At 36.2% G+C, this 15,788-nt stretch overlaps 3 protein-coding genes and 1 long non-coding RNA gene across 9 annotated transcripts in view; 2 read left to right on the top strand and 2 right to left on the bottom strand.

Moving 5' to 3' along the window:
* LOC111245708 (protein O-linked-mannose beta-1,2-N-acetylglucosaminyltransferase 1-like) overlaps positions 1–8,323 on the top strand; it is a 51,506-nt gene extending 43,183 nt beyond the window's left edge. For 2 of the 4 annotated variants that reach the window (XM_022794386.2, XM_022794387.2), the window contains exons 10-17: positions 801–934; positions 1,229–1,357; positions 1,755–1,854; positions 2,209–2,258; positions 2,432–2,598; positions 6,687–6,842; positions 7,039–7,191; positions 7,548–8,323. In XM_022794386.2, the coding sequence (XP_022650121.1) occupies positions 801–934; positions 1,229–1,357; positions 1,755–1,854; positions 2,209–2,258; positions 2,432–2,598; positions 6,687–6,842; positions 7,039–7,191; positions 7,548–7,734 (1,076 nt within the window). In that variant the 3' untranslated portion in view covers positions 7,735–8,323. Of the gene's footprint in view, positions 1–800; positions 935–1,228; positions 1,358–1,754; positions 1,855–2,208; positions 2,259–2,431; positions 2,599–6,401; positions 6,461–6,686; positions 6,843–7,038; positions 7,192–7,547 lie in introns of those variants that run through there. The other 2 variants (XM_086979789.1, XM_022794388.2) reach the window with 2 other exon arrangements.
* Positions 2,963–6,012, bottom strand: LOC111245712 (uncharacterized). Of its 3 annotated transcripts, XM_022794401.2 has the most exons (5): positions 5,578–6,003; positions 5,024–5,080; positions 4,243–4,362; positions 3,582–3,692; positions 2,963–3,320 (listed from the first exon to the last, which is right to left on the bottom strand). In XM_022794401.2, the coding sequence occupies exons 1-5, from the start codon at positions 5,711–5,713 to the stop codon at positions 3,202–3,204; spliced, it is 543 nt and encodes a 180-aa protein (XP_022650136.1). In that variant the 5' UTR covers positions 5,714–6,003; the 3' UTR covers positions 2,963–3,201. The 3 variants fall into 3 exon arrangements, with proteins under 3 accessions (XP_022650136.1, XP_022650137.1, XP_086835955.1); XM_022794402.2 differs by lacking the exon at positions 3,582–3,692 and having other exon boundaries at positions 5,578–6,012; XM_086979829.1 differs by lacking the exon at positions 5,024–5,080 and having other exon boundaries at positions 5,578–6,010.
* A 1,124-nt stretch (positions 8,324–9,447) lies between the features above and the next one.
* Positions 9,448–12,989, bottom strand: LOC111244290 (uncharacterized). The gene is made up of 3 exons (XR_002670840.2): positions 12,668–12,989; positions 12,372–12,450; positions 9,448–12,143 (listed from the first exon to the last, which is right to left on the bottom strand). It is a non-coding gene; the product is annotated as an uncharacterized LOC111244290 (long non-coding RNA).
* LOC111244287 (putative acetylcholine receptor chaperone) lies at positions 11,431–15,062 on the top strand. Its single transcript, XM_022791223.2, has 5 exons — positions 11,431–11,565; positions 12,011–12,146; positions 12,984–13,059; positions 13,250–13,325; positions 13,587–15,062. Exons 1-5 carry the CDS (start codon positions 11,452–11,454, stop codon positions 13,827–13,829), a joined length of 645 nt encoding a protein of 214 aa, XP_022646958.1. The 5' UTR covers positions 11,431–11,451; the 3' UTR covers positions 13,830–15,062.
* Positions 15,063–15,788: the final 726 nt, after the last annotated feature.

Here is a 15,788-nt window from a genome sequence, read left to right as displayed (position 1 = left end):
ATAAACTTAATAGCGAGTAAATATGCGTCTCGTAAATCTTTGGACTCGCTAAACTGAACAACTACAGCACTTAAATTTTCCACATATTCTATTAGCTATTACTGAACTCAAAATGCAATTATTAACGTTTTTATTTAACTAGAAGTGAGAAAAAAGTGTCCTAAAACAACGGTGTTAATTGTTATTTTGTTAACGATTTGTGTTTTCACTTATCCCTTATTATATTGTTATCTTACCTTGAGAGCTAAGAGATATCCTTAGCAGATGTCTCTAAAGCCTACTCAAGAGCAGGACTAGTAAGGATATGCAAAGAAAAAAATGTAGCGCATGTTTTTATTTAGTTGTTTAAAAATTGACACAATTTTTTCATAGGTTTAAGAAAAGGAAATTTTTCAACTTGGAGAAGAGTCCTTTTCAGCTTGTAGATGATGCTGTGCTGCTGAAGAGAATCTTCTTTGATATTTGCTTGTATATACGTAGTCCAGTTGTTACTTAAGGTATACTATAAACAGCTGAAGAATTTCCATTTTCATTCCATTGAATTCCATTCCAGGGTTTATTCTCCCAGGCTGACAGGTTATGATGTGACCGCTGCGTCATTTGAAAAATTACAATCCTCATATTCACTATGAAGAGGACTATAGCGCTACTTCGCCTGACCATAGCGTCATTCTTAAAATCTCCCTTGGTTGGTCAGGGATAGACATACAAGCGAGACCTCTGATAATAATACTTCAAGTTTACAAATCAGTTTGGAGTAAGAGGAATCGACATAATGCTATTTTCACGAATCTTTGTAGTTGAAGGTATGCCAGTTCATCCTGATCCGTCTCAGCACGACAACACGGATCGAGCAGCCTTCTGTCATAGACACGCTAATGTTCTGCCTACTTTCTGCACAGGGGATTCAAAACCTGCACAACATATTTTCCAGGTAAGACATAGAAACTACTCACCTCGTTAACATAATTGTCGCTTCCTTTTTTTTTTCGTATAAAAGCATTATGAATTTCCAAATTCGCTTGTTATGATCATCATGCTTATCTTACTTATTTGTAGTATGGCAAAATATGGTGTGCTGAACGGGCCTTTAATTTTAGTTCTTGTATTTCCCAAGTGTTTTCCAAATTATATAACACTCCTAAGAAAAACAGACAAGAATTAACAAAGCTAAACAAAATTATTTTTGAGTTAATTGGAAAAGCAGCTACTTAACTTGTCTTTACAGCCCAAGGTTCCGGAAAACAAGCTGTCATCATCACCGATCATCGTAGTTTCGGGTCCCCAGAGCCGATTTTTACCGCAGACGCTCGACACTTTGGCATTGCAGAGCGGACTTGTTCGAGAGAACGTATTGGTAGGCGCTATTGCTATGGTTTTATATATTAAGACAAGAATTTAATGGCACATTACAAGTAGTGATTAAGAGAATATCGTTTATTTATGTTTATGAACATTTATTGTATTGGAAAGCATTTGCTCTTTAGACCAAAACTAATGTTTATGCTAGGTAACATTATATGAATGTTGACTAGCAAAATGCAGAATACTGCACTGGAGTTAGATGTCTTATTGACGACTAAAGCAGAAGCCCTTTTTAAAGAACAAAGACCTATTGCCTGTTTTACTCCCTAACCTAAGCCAAGGTTTAATTTACTAGTTGCAAATGTTTGCTTTAACAGAAATAAACACAAACCAAATATGGAGCTATAACTTTACTTGGCGTTTGTTTCTGTATTACAATAATTTTCCAGGTTTTCCACGAGACCGACGACCTAAAAGCGCAGGACCTTTGCGAGTTGTTCAATTTTTCGTGTCAGCTCCTTCAAAGTGATTTGTCTGGGGGTCATTGTGGTATGTGAAAAAAGGATTCTTTAGCAGACTGTCTATTTGCTAATTAGTATTGTCCAATGGACCTGAAAAATAACGATACCTCACAAAAATCATATCGTGAAGTCCCTTTGACAAATCTTGACTAATTTTAAAGGACTCATTTATGTTTTAGCAAGGACTGAAACTTCTTAAGTCTACTGGAGCCGCTGAAGCCTCTGCGCCCCTGGCATAAATAAACAAAATAAAGAGAATAAAAAAAAAATAAAAGAGGATTAGCTTTCTTGAGTAAACTCTAACCTGCAAGGAAAATCCAACTAATATATTAATTCACAATCTTTCCGTTGTTGTATCGTTGATTTCCCTGGATCAATGAAGAACTGTTGGGGCAAGCGATGGATACTACAGAAACGATATATCCTGATGCGGTAAGGCTGCTAAGATCGAATCAAAATTGTAAAGAAGCATCATATTCCTTGATCATCGATTCATAAAAAATAGGCGCGTACTTAAATTGTTCTATGTAAGTTAAATCTACTGCTAACAAATCATTTTGTAGCAGTCTCTTTTTTGTAACTTCCGTATGCTTATCCAATTTTAGCCCTACATGACGATTATCGAGCCGGATGTTCTCTTGGGGTCGGATTTTCTATCATATGCTTCAGCGATGGCGTCGCTCCTTGATGTGGATTCTACCATTGGCAGTGTGTCTGGATTTAACCCTGATGGAAGTAATCTCCTCTCTAAGGATCCATCTCAAGCGTATAGGTCTGTACCACGATTTCGACGCATGATCAAGATTTGCCCTCGATTATTGACAAATGTTTAGACCTGACCAATAACTTTGGTTAAACAACAAATGTTTTCCGATTCAGCAGTTTCTACACACAACCTCAGTAATAAAAAAAAGCGATTTTTCAAAGCATTTCATCAGATATAAGCTTTAAGTGATACAGTTACATACTATTATTATTGTTCACGTTATTATTAGAACGACAAGTAAGAACTCTTACGAACTTTGTAAGTTCGTGAAAGTACGACGCTGCTGAAATTTTAACACCTTGAAAATTACCTATCACTGTTTACATCTTAACCTCTACATATTTCGCATGCATAGCAATTAACCGCAGTGTATTACAAAACAAAATAGTTTATTCATTATTTTTTAGTAAAAACGTAGAAACACATGAAGTTCAAATATACAATGTATAAATACTATTCACTTCTTTTTATTATCTGTAAAATAAGCCCTTCTCGTTATAATTATCATTTACATTTTTTTGGTAGCAAGATCGCACCGTTTGTCCTTTAATTAAAAATAGAGTATTTCCAGGCTTACATGCCACTTTTGGAGTATTCCTCCCGATCGTATCAATGCATGCCAAGAGTTTTTTTAAAACGCCTTGTCATTGTGGCTATCAATTCGTTGAGAATAGGCTGTTCGGAGACGAGATCCAAAAAATTTTCCACGGGAGGCTCACTTCGGATACCTTTAGCAACAAAAAGAAAAAAGATGGCAGACGTTGTTTTTTTTAAATTAAATGCTTATTTTTTTGAAAGTGTTTATTTTAAATTAGAATCCCATAATTAAAAAGTGGCAGCTTGTTTTTCGACCTACTGGTTGCTGTAGGAAAAATTGCTGATGACAAAATTGAGAGCTAAAAAGCTGATTATCAAAACATGATTAAATTAATCCGTTTTTGCCATTACGAAACAAGAACTATATATTATTATTCCCAAATGATACCGACCCTTAAAAGAGTTGTTCTCCTCGTCACACGAAATCTCGAACCAAGCTGTTTGAGAATTAATTTTAATCTCTATTCGAGCTACTCCAGGTTCCGGAACAGTCACAATGGGGCCTAATTATAATAAAAAATTTACCAATGTAATTGTAACATAAATAGTAATTAACAGTATATATGAAATTAGCTTTTTGAAGAAGTTTTTTTGATTTGATAAAATAAAAGTGCCAGCGTTTGGCAGTCTATATTTATTTAAGATTATCTATTTAAACGTCTAGTAAACCTTTACGGATATGATCGTTTCGTAAAGGTTTCGTGGCTATGTAAGAAAGTCAATCATCAGCAGCATCATCAAATTTATTTAAAAAGATTTTGTAAAATTTTTAATCTATATTAGAGAAACTATCCTTGCTAATTCTCGTTCTAAACACTTTTTTTGTACGGATTTTATAAGCCACACGAAAATAGCTCAACCTACTCATCGATATAATCGTATTCAGCGTAAGACCGAGATCATTATCAAAGATTAGCTTATCGCAAACACATACTACGATAATACTTAATAACAAAAAATAATAGTCTCCTAGTTTATTCTGAGCTTAACAGTAAACTCGTTATTATCTCGTTGACGAACTTGGTCACTAGATTGGATCAGAAAACTACGTACTTTCATCTGAGTCCAGCTCCTTGATACGGCTCACGGCTAATTCTAGTCTAGCTTGAATTTCGCAAACGTCTTCTTCTATGGCAGCCTTCGTGGCTATGAATTCGTTATGTTTATTTATATCTGCAACAGCCAAATGCGTAAATAACTCCGGAATAATTATCTTGGTTACACGTTCGTTAATGCACAATTTTCGTAGAGGCTCGTGCTTTTGCATTTGCTTTTCGTCTAAACTTACGGAAAACAAATTTGCTAACGCAGCATACATGTGAAGTCTAATAGATCAGTAACTAATCATTTAAGAAACTATCCTTCTTTACCAGCTATATACACTACTACAAAGAGGGATCTCTAACGATCGATAGCATAGAACATTAGTAGAAGGATATATTGTAATGTCAGCTTTTTTTCATTAAACGCATTGAACATTAATTTCAGTAGTTACCAGATGAAGACATTTTAGTGATTCCTGAAAATCTTGTTTCTACGCTTTCCTTAAATTGACTGCGCAAAGAGCCTACTGGATTACTTTGGTGTCTCGGATAGGTTGAACATTCTACCTAGTTTCATCAGAGGCCGTTGTTTTTTTTCGTAAAAATATCTTTTTATGTAATTTCGTGATATCGATGATAAAAGGTAGCGTCGGGGACTCTAAACCAATATCCGGTTATAATTTAATTAGGCACATACAAAGTGATTCGTAATTAACTTGTTAATGAAGTAAGTTATTACACTTTAGTGGAGCGAGGTCAAATTTACGTTTCACCTAGTAACGACATCTTACCTGTTATTAGAGACATTTTTTCCTTTAACCTCGTGAGGAACTTGTCCAGAGATTCCACTGAAATCACAAAGAAATTTTCAACGAAAACCTACCTCATAAATTTATTTGAGGGGTTGAAAATCCGCATGAGAAACCCCGAATGCGTCCATTCAATCAATAAGTATAATTAATTAGATATATATAGGCTCTAAATCTCATGTAGGCTGCAAAATAACAAGGTAGTTAGCGTTTTACGGTCCATATGTGAATCTGTACATTTACATACCGTATTACCGTTTTTATTATGGACTACCTTACCCCACCCAGAGTTGTTGGATTATAGATGTACTTCAACTGAACCAAGACAAAACGAAAAAGTCTTAAAGAGGTAAATCTACTCTTTCAAAAAATATTTGAATCATTAAAGCAGTTGACAAATCTAAGAGGGCTTTTGGAGCCCACCGTACTGTTTTGGATATTACAAAACACTTAATCTTATAGCCCCATTGTAGATTTTCTTAATATATTTCCACCTCGCTCGATCATATCGTAAAGCCGTCAACTACAGTACGCACAGTTAACGTTAAGAGGATCCATTTTTGGAGGTACGTGCTCGCATTGAGGTTTGATTTCAGCAATTGCCGGTCGAATGGTGTTCACGACGAATTCGAGTGATCTCATCTCGGACTCATCCGATTCGATGCAAGCCATTGTATTTTTCACTTTTCAAAAGTTTCACGCTAACACTGACGAAAGTTTCAAGTTTTCATCGCAGTTCACGCAGGCACTGGATAACCGGCGAATAACTCACGTTTACGAGACCGTTTGTTAATTAGTGATCGTACAGATTGATATAAAGCATTACGTAGAACGTACCCTGGCGTCTCAGGTATATTCTTTGCGGTTCATTTACCTAGTATCTCTTTGTTTTTTGTTGGGGTCTATCTGAGCCTAGTTCGAAAGTCAACACATAGGCTAAAATTCAAATTCGAACATGGATATTCATTGGTTGTGACGGAAGCACTCGCCGAAAGAGAGAGGAAATTTAAAAAAGGTTTTGGCGCGAAAGCTAACCGCGGTTTGAGACACTTGTATGCATTTGTTATTTGTGCGCATGATTCTTTTTCTTTTTATTGTCGCTTATTATATTTTTATTATTATTATTATTAGGTTTGTGCAGGGCAACATCTGTTGAACAAAATAAATACTGCCCAGCCTCACCTGTTCAAGGAATATGTTAGTCTGGAATACCTGAATACAGTGAGCATTTAATAATGACCTAGCGGATCGTATTTTACATGTGACATTAAGTTACAATTTGCTATTAGTTCCCATGAAATGATTTCAAAGACATTATTTCACTTGTTTTCATTAAAATAAGTAATCATGATTTGCGCAGGGAATCGCGATGACCCACCTGTCCTTCAGATGATGTGATGTGTGCTTTTCGAATGTTGCGTGAGTTATGAAACATTCTTAGATACACATAGATTAAATAAAATTTTCTTTATTATTTGGCACCATCTTTCTACTCAAATCTATAGGAGACTATAACCACCGATAGAACGTAGTAACATTAATGTTATTAGAAGCCTTTAGGTACAAATTCATATCGGTGTGCATCGTTTGGTTGTTACTTTTTTGGTCGTTTTTATATCTTTCATTGTTCTTTGTTCTATTGCAGAATTCAAGGTATTCCCGGAACAGCATTTGTTGTTCGGCGCGGTGGTTTCTCGGCTCGAGAACGCTGCGCTGGAGAACAGTGGGATTCGGTAGTGCCTGAGGTTTCTCGAGCGTTGGCGATATCTGACGACGCTCTCCAAAAACATAATGTGTATCTGTGAGTACATCAGTTGTCATCTAGCATGATGCATGATTGTTCACTTGTACACTTCTGCGTTTTTGTAGAAAGGCATATTTTTCTTTTTCTGTTAATCGTCCATAAAACGTGCATTCAGTTATTTGCTTTAACGACAATTGATTTCTACCTAGTTAACTAATGGATTTATTTAAACGATATTATTTGGGTTTAACAGGGGAAGTCCATTGTCGTGGTCTGCGGCGCCCCATCTAGAGAAAGCCTTATACGATCAATGGCTATCGACTAATATACGGCAAAGTATTCTTGCGACCCTCGATCCTCAAGATTGCATTTTCGAGGGTCTGTCCTATGAAAATCTGCCGCCAAGGTACACGTTAATTAGCTAGCTGCTAAGTGTGAGCCCAGTTTATAGAATTTTCATGTATATTAGAAACATCTTTGTACGCCAGGTGCAAGAAAAATACAAATCTCGCTGACTTACTTTGTACGTGATCTGCACATTGCGCCGCCTGTTTGCCGGCATACAATAGAGCAGGAAGAGAAAATGCAGCGGAGGAACGTTGTGCATCGAAGATAACTTGTCTATGCCCAAAGAAATAGCGACCGATGAAGCAATAGCGCATTCAAAATGAGTATTCTAGATTAATCGTTTTAGCTGTTCCATAGTTGCTCACTTGACTCATCCGTGTATTAAGGCACCTTTTTTGTCTTTCATATTTACAGCCAAATCATTGCAACAATATTTGAACAGTCATTCCCATCGGACGAATCGGCCCTGAATCAATTGGCACGCAGGTGTTTCCAAATTGATCAAATACAGGCCGGCTATCGAGGACTCCATCGTCTGCATTTCAAAGATCATCCGCTATTCCTCATCGGAAGTAAAAGTCCTTTTGCTAAAGTAAGCTAGACATATTATATATTTTTAGAAGAAACAATAGAGTCATACTAATATACGAGGGCAAATTATTTGGAATTACGAGGAAATTTATTCAGCAAAATTGTCATAGCAAATTACTATCCCTTGTTGGATGTAGATACATATCAACAGGTATCGATCAGGACAAAAATATTGTTCGTGTATTTGAATAGTCACAAGTGACTTGATCACGTTATGTTAAATCGAAGATCGCACTGGATAATTATCAAGTTAGCAGAATCTGCATGCTCTTGATAGAGACGTCATACTGACAGTTTGTACTATGTAAATCCGGTGCTATTGTTTCAAGTTGAAAAAAGGTAATCTTTGTAATAGAGTTTCAAAAGTTATCTCGGTTGAATTATTTGCAATTGAAGTTAACGATACACTGTCAGTAATATCCTAGTAACACAAGTTAAAAAAAGCTGGTTTTACGAACAACGTGTCGAACCTATCCATACAAAAAATATGTTATGTGTGACGTATCGCTGTAAAACAAGCAGGCATACTAAATGTGATAAGACGCATCTTTGCCAAATATAAATAAACTGGTTATGTTCACAAGAAGTTTACTTCGGCACTATGCTTGCCTTTATTTTGTATATGTAGTGTAGTTTATTATTTTACAGCCGAAACACTTGGTTGAATAATAACTTGTGTGTGTCTTTTGACATCAATAATAGAAGCTTTATGCCTGGGCAAATTTTCACTCAAGACGTAATCTGACAGTGAACCGAACGCACGTTTCGGACACCCGGTATATTGCGAGTTTCTATCCCAAGAAAACGCGTAGACGAAACTCTTAAAACAAACGAAATACGGGAACTTGCAACATACTTTTCAAACTAACTGAGCTATTTGTTTATAAAATACTTAAGTTATCGTAATAAGTAATTTGAAAGACGCATACATAAGCTATGTCTAAACGCATTATTTGAGGTCCTTAGTTAATAATAATAATAAAAAAAAACTAGTCAAGTTCAGTCTCTCTATAGTCGATCGATAATATTAAGTCAAATCTGTATCTCACTGATAGAGAAAAGGGGAATTAGAAAATTGTCAAAACTATTTTATTGCAGTATTGAATTTAAGTAGTTATGCGGAATATGTTAGAAGGGACTCATTATCTTAGCCTTTTAACCGCGTTCTTGACAAACGTAAACGCTATTGTTACCAAATGATGGGAGCTATAGTCATTCAACGGCGGTCTGATCGCTGCGGGCCTTACTATAAAAATCTATTCCGTGTTACAAATAAATGACAGTTGTATTCAATTAATGCGTTTCAAAAAACGTTACTAGAATTAAGTTTATATATATATATATATATTTTTTTTTTTTTTTCTTTTTTTTAGATATTCAGGCATAATATTTACCTTTATTAACTATACTTTATTACAACTTCTATAATATTTGTAAATGCTTAATCGACAAAGTGTTACAAGCAATTGACCTACCACGTAAATTATCTAGGAAGTTTTAATTTTAACAAAAAAATAAGATTTTACATCCTATAGTGTAATTCATATCCCAGCTTTCATGAAATGCAATTGCGCTTATGTATAGACACTCAGATAGAGCCGGTTACTTTGTGGATTTATATTCGCATCAGCTCGTATTGGTATAACCAATACCGGCTTAAAGGAGGTGACAGGCGTCTTTTGACAGTTAGAAAGTTTATATCTATCTAAATAAAAACAAATACTTAAACAAAACTAAATTATTTATTTATTCTATGTTCAGTAGTAACCATGCGCCAAACAATATTCATAGGTTTAAAGTTGTTAAGATGTCACGTTAATGTGCTATTAACAATAATATTCTAAGAAAATTATATTTTGAATTTATAGCAGGCCAGAAGCCTTATAAATCAAAGTTATCAAAGAGTCTGAAGGTGTAAAGAGGCTAATTGTTGATGCTCTTCTAAACAACCCAATTGATAATTTCTATTTTCCATTTTAACACAACTGTTAGTTTCAAATCGGTGTATCAAAATGACGTTTCGAGCCGTTCCTCAGTTCTTTGACTAAAACTTGTTGAGCCGCGCGAAAATTTTCTTGGACGTTTCAGAGACCGCAAAAAAACTAGCAGTACGGTAGACAATCGATCTGTATTAAAAAAAAAAAAATTGACTTTGATGAGGATTGGTTTAGTGCAAAAAGACTGGATAATAGCTAATTTTTGCCCAAATTACTAAAACCACACATTGCTTTGCACCATGACAAAGTTGTTGTTTGATTCTGAAGAGAACACGCTTTTTTCTGGTATCAAGAATAGCAAATGAACGCATGTTTGTTACAACAAATAGTCCAAAAAGTTTTGTCCCATTTAAATGGTGTATATATATATATATATATATATATATATATACATATACATATATGCACATATTGTCGTTGGCGATTTTGGTTACATTGTGTATATGCAATATAGTTTATATGTTAGAACACAGAGAGTCCGCACGAACGAGACACCCGGGTTGAGCCGGCTGACTTTGCCAAGCTGAGTGGCGGCCTCTATCGCGTGTTCCGTGAAATCTTTTCTCTTTGTAAACCTGCCCTCCTCTGTTTCCCCTTGAAAGAGATGAGCGACAACAACCAAAAGGCTTCCCTTTCCGCTCAGGCTCACTCACACACAGCGCGAATCTCCATTTTCGCCCAGCGCTCTCTCCTCTCTCCGCCGTTATCCGGTACCCCTGGACTGCGTGCTCAGGAGTAAAAGCAAACAAACACAGGCCGCACAGGGGAGCGGCGACCGTTGTATTTTCTGTTGTGGCCGCTTCGATTGCAGACACCCTCATTTTTCCATCCTAGCCTTATCAGCCGACTCCTTTTCTTCCCTGCCGTGTCATCCTATAACCACCAAAACTTAAAGTCATCCACCGCGATTAGGCAACAAACCTTCTATTTTCCTACTTCAAACACCCAGTTATACCTGGTAAAATTGTGGCTCAGAGAGAAAATCTCATAGCTTGCCACCGAATCTCATTTCTTGTGTCTTATGCATCCTGTGGTGACGCGGGTTTAAGTTGTAACTGCCTAGGACGCTGTTATCCATAGGGACTAACAGTGTTATTTCTGGCATCGTATTGTAAGAAGAATGAAAAATTGATTTCTCTTTGTCTGACAGTAGACAAAAAAAAAACTCTCGTTGAGTCAGTGGTGATCGTGAGCAGAAATTTTTGATACAGTTTCTTTGACGAAAGTCCACCACGGCCATTTCCGGCACTGTCGCACGGTGGGCTGCAGATCGATCATACGGTTTCCAGTTGCATTTGCATAAACGCACACACCACCTGTAAACAGGGGGCCTATATTCAAAAAAAAAAGGTCAATAAAGAAAACAACCAACCGACCAATTTTAAAAGGTGAGTAAAAATCTTGAGTCCGCTAAATCTAGAGACATCCACGAATTAGTCCGTGCATATCCCTCAAGTCCATTTAGAATGAACAGGTTAAAAACGTTATTCGGTTAGTTGAAATAATGCTGATAGGGGCTTTTGTTTAGATTGGATTATGATGCGAAGGCAAAACAATGCAATACCTACTTTACAGTAGCTTGTGATTAAAATTGAATGGAGCTTCCAAATCTACCACCTACATTTATAGAATTTATTAAAACTGACAATGAGTGTCAGAAGGTTTATAAATCACGTTCATAGGACTTCCTCTCGATTTCAGATTTACACACAAGTGGCAAAGCCGGCAAAATGGCCAAATCTATAGTATTAACAACGCTTTCAGTATTTATGGGCTTATTCTTTGTATTCGTCGGCTCAATGAAGATCACCCCTAACATCAACCGAGAAATGCATCGGGAAATCGTAAGTTTTTTGTGCAGTAAACACGAAGCAATCCCAAACAAATTCATTACATAAGCATATTATATATATATATAAAGACGCATACGTTTTAAAAAAATGTATCTTCTTGGGACCTTTTTTTACACATACACTTTTTGTTCTAAAGCTGTACGAGATATCAGAAATCACTTATTAAATATTGGAATCTCTATTATCAGCGAGGGGTCAACAGAACAGAGCGAACAAATCGTCTAAAATAGCGGTGTATCGGCGGCGAAACGACATTAAGTCGCTCCCGTCATTTACCGCAAGCTGGGTACGTCCGATTATTTATATATAGTATTCATTATGTGAATAATGATGCAGGTACCTGCCTATAAAAGTATTAGAATATTTATTTAGAGAAGCCATTAATATAGAATAGATAAGAGTGAATATATTAAGCGTTTTGTTATTCTTTTTCCAGAGGCGAAATTTTGTACAATACGCAAAGGTTTTCCCGTCAGCGGTATTATTCGCATTGAAGATCAGTCCGAAATGGCTTCGTCTCATTGTTGGATGGGTCGAAGTCTGCTGTGGAACTACACTCCTGCTTATTCCTGGTGAGTAGAAAGTAATCAGATTAACACAGTTATCCAAATGTAGCAAACTATAACAATAATATAATCAATCGTCTGCCAAACGAGCTCGAGTACGATAAAGAGCTTGTGAGATGGACACACGTGTACCATGACCCTCAACTGCCTTACAAAGAAATCGATTACATATATAATTACTGTTTTTTGTATCCTTTTTTTTTCTTTCATTTTACATTTACCTGATCCTACCTGTATGATCGCAAGGGGAAGCCTGGTGATTTCATGCATGTACGCGGGTGGATTTGACTCGTAGTATCACTCTAGTATTCTATTTCGCAATAGAATGCACATAACGATCGATATTAGTACAATAATAAGATATATCTTTCAATGAAAAACGGTGTTATCTCATCTTATCCCCCATCATCTTAGAGATGACTCAAGCTCTATTGCATACGATATACGATTTTATACATATATATACGTATATATAATACACTTAATATATATGCTTATCAAAATGGACGAAACCCGATAAATCGTACCTGTTAGATGTGAGCGAAAGCGGGAATTAGCTCAAGGAAATTGCTGGGTAAAAATGTAACATTACGACACAAAGCAATACAGTCAGAAACAGGGGGCTCCGTCCGTCGCGCCACATGATGCTACAACTAACGGAACGCTAGATAGAGTTTGAATCCATATTTAGCCGCGTCTAGTTCTGTCAATTAGCGTTGGCTAGTAGTACGGACGCGTATAGGAATAATAAGCTAGAAACACTGAGCTTGAATGTTGACCACTTTGATGCATAGTATTTCTAATGGCCACCATTGTTTGGTTTGGATCTTCACAAACGTTCAGGCCACGTCAAACAACTGGTCAACTTGATACTTCTCGTGCTGTGCTTGGGTGCCGTGTACACGCATGCAATGCTTAAGTAAGTGGTTGTTTTTTAAAATTGGCTTCTATGCAATTGTTGCTAGCGATAACATTGGTTCACATGGAATGGTTTTGTTAAACCGTTAAAATAACGTCAACGGCCCAACTTTAATTTACCAAGCAATGCGTTTCCGGATACACACAGATTCAATGTTGTTCGTTTTGTTAATCGATTTCACTAATTTTAGAGATCCGTTCGAGCGTATGGCTCCTGCTCTCTTCTTCACGCTTTTACTCGGATGCCGGCTTGTCGTCTTCTACCAGGTAATATCGATGCTTAAATAAAAAAGAACTTAAGAATTAATTGATTTAACCGATGATTATTACCTAAGGCCAAAATGTGTATATTTTGTTTTTTGGAAATATTTTTCATCATTCTCCTCGCCCAGACGTTTAGGCCAGTCATTTTGCCTATTTTTTTAATATAATTTTTTCGACGGAGGACAAAGTATATCTGTTAGAAACTGGGATGACTCGCGACCACTTCGATATTCGCGTTCGTCTGTGTTTATCAAATTGTCTCAGGTTCGCAAGCGTGAGCTTAAAGCTGCGGAAAAGCTGATGGAACGCCACAGGCAAGAGGATGATCTTCGTCAGAAGCAGGACGTGCTTCGACGAATGCAAGAAGGTCCATGGACGCAGGCCGGTGTACAGCCGGGGCACGGAGGCGCACAAGGACCGGGAACATCAGCAGATGGTACCGTTCCTAAAGATGTAGCTCCGAGGGACTCGAAAAAGAACAAAAAAAAGGGCAAGAAAGAAGATTAGATGACGACTATATAGCGATTACGTTCCGGTGCTAGGTAATGATTAAAATTACTTTATAAATTTTACCATGTGCATGGGGCCTACAATGCAGATACATCTGATAAGATTCTATAAGTAAGAATGGAAAACTTCATTGATCGATACGTATTATTCGCCTCTTTTTTCCCATAATATAGCAGGACGAACGTGAGTCGATATGAAGATGTTTCAAGCCTAGTGGAAAAGGCCATGATGAAATGCAATAAAATAATTATATTCGAAAAATAGAGCAGATCCCAATAGCAGAATCATGTGGAGCTGCATTGTCCTGTAATACCGCGCTCGTGCACAGGTATCAGTTCCTTATTACGGAGTGCGCAGTTTATTTTCTAAATGAAACAAAATAGATTCTTTACATGCACCAATAAAGATAAATATTCTGCAAATAATTTTCAATTAATAATTATCACCGTATATCTTTTACAAATACGTATACGTCACGTAGACAGCAAAACAACGTGATTAACTATGGCTATTTTAAGAGACAAATATAGCTGTGTACAGAAGGATGAAAAATCAACATACAGTTGAGTAGAGGTCAGCCTTTGTGTTCTTTATATGATTCCTGTTTTTATTATATATTTTGGCTGACTCTCGTAAGATAGTTTTTTAGAGTCTTATATGGAAGGTACAACGCTTATTCTGAACTAATATAGCAAGGAAAACAACATAAAAATCCTTATTTATTAAAGTGTTTCTTGATCACCCTTCATATGCCATTCTGTGAACAAAAAAAATCATTCTAAGCACATTTTATAAATAATCTGCGCGTAAACGTAAATCGTATCCATCGCACAGTGTATGCAAACCATCTAATATCCACCCAACATCTTCCTGTAGTATCAACTATATGACGTAATTACGAAGCCACCTATTCGAGTACATCGTTTTTTTGTAATAATACGAGTACATAACATGGCAATAAAAACGTATGGTGTGAAGGACCTCAAGATCATGATTTTAAAACTCATTTTACAAGTGAGATTATAATAATATCACCATTGGTGCATGAATACACACTGATTTAAAAAAAAAAGTTAAGTTCACAGTTATAAGTTAGTTAGCAGTAAACAACTGATTATATAGCACTTCATCAATGCTCTCAATTGAATAATCCGTCTTTATACAATTCTTTCGATCCCAAGTAATAGTCGAGTGCTGGTATTCTTGAAGAAATAAACGTTTTCCATACTCGTTGAGCGTTCCTCATTGAGGTCCGTTAGGTATAGTTTGTATGTGACAACCATGAGAAACAGACGAACAGTATTTTTATATGGCTTTCACTATTCTACAGAAGGTCACAACGGTCACATAGTACACTGCTTTAGCCAGATTCATAAGTAAGTCGTGTATGTTAGAATGAAGAACGAATGTATAATGGGAAAACTCTTAGCAGTGTTTTTGCTTGCTATTCACCTACCTGCCTTTCTGTTTATGGAATTTACTAGAAAAAAAAAAAAAAGAACTTCCATCAAGTTAGCTGTTCTCGTCTTTGATGACTTAAATGAAAAAAATCTCTATGATAATTTAAAATGTTTCATATTCTGTCTTCGATGGTATAGTATAGCTGTATAGTTACACTTTGAACACTCAAACAAGGTAAGCAGGCAAAAAAGAAGACTTTCCATTTTCCGCATAGAATGGCTTGTTTAGCAAATTCATATGAATGTTCTTAAAGGACTGTTTGTGACCTATACATAGATAGCCTTTGTAGCTTTGCTTGTGTCAAGTTCGCATACAGACATTAGCATTATTTCAAAAAAAAAATTCTATGGCTGCTTTTTTTCTCAGTAAATTTTAGTTCATATAATCCCAATCCTTTCCATATGTTTGCATTTATTCTGACTTTTTCACATGGGTTCTCAAGGGTATTATCGTGTATTTTTTATCTAAGAAAATTATATATATATTTTTTGTATT

This window comes from Varroa destructor, unplaced genomic scaffold, assembly GCF_002443255.2.
Source record: "Varroa destructor unplaced genomic scaffold, Vdes_3.0 BEIS01000002.1, whole genome shotgun sequence".
Lineage (NCBI taxonomy): Eukaryota > Metazoa > Arthropoda > Arachnida > Mesostigmata > Varroidae > Varroa > Varroa destructor.
This window is presented reverse-complemented; position numbering and strand designations above follow the sequence as displayed.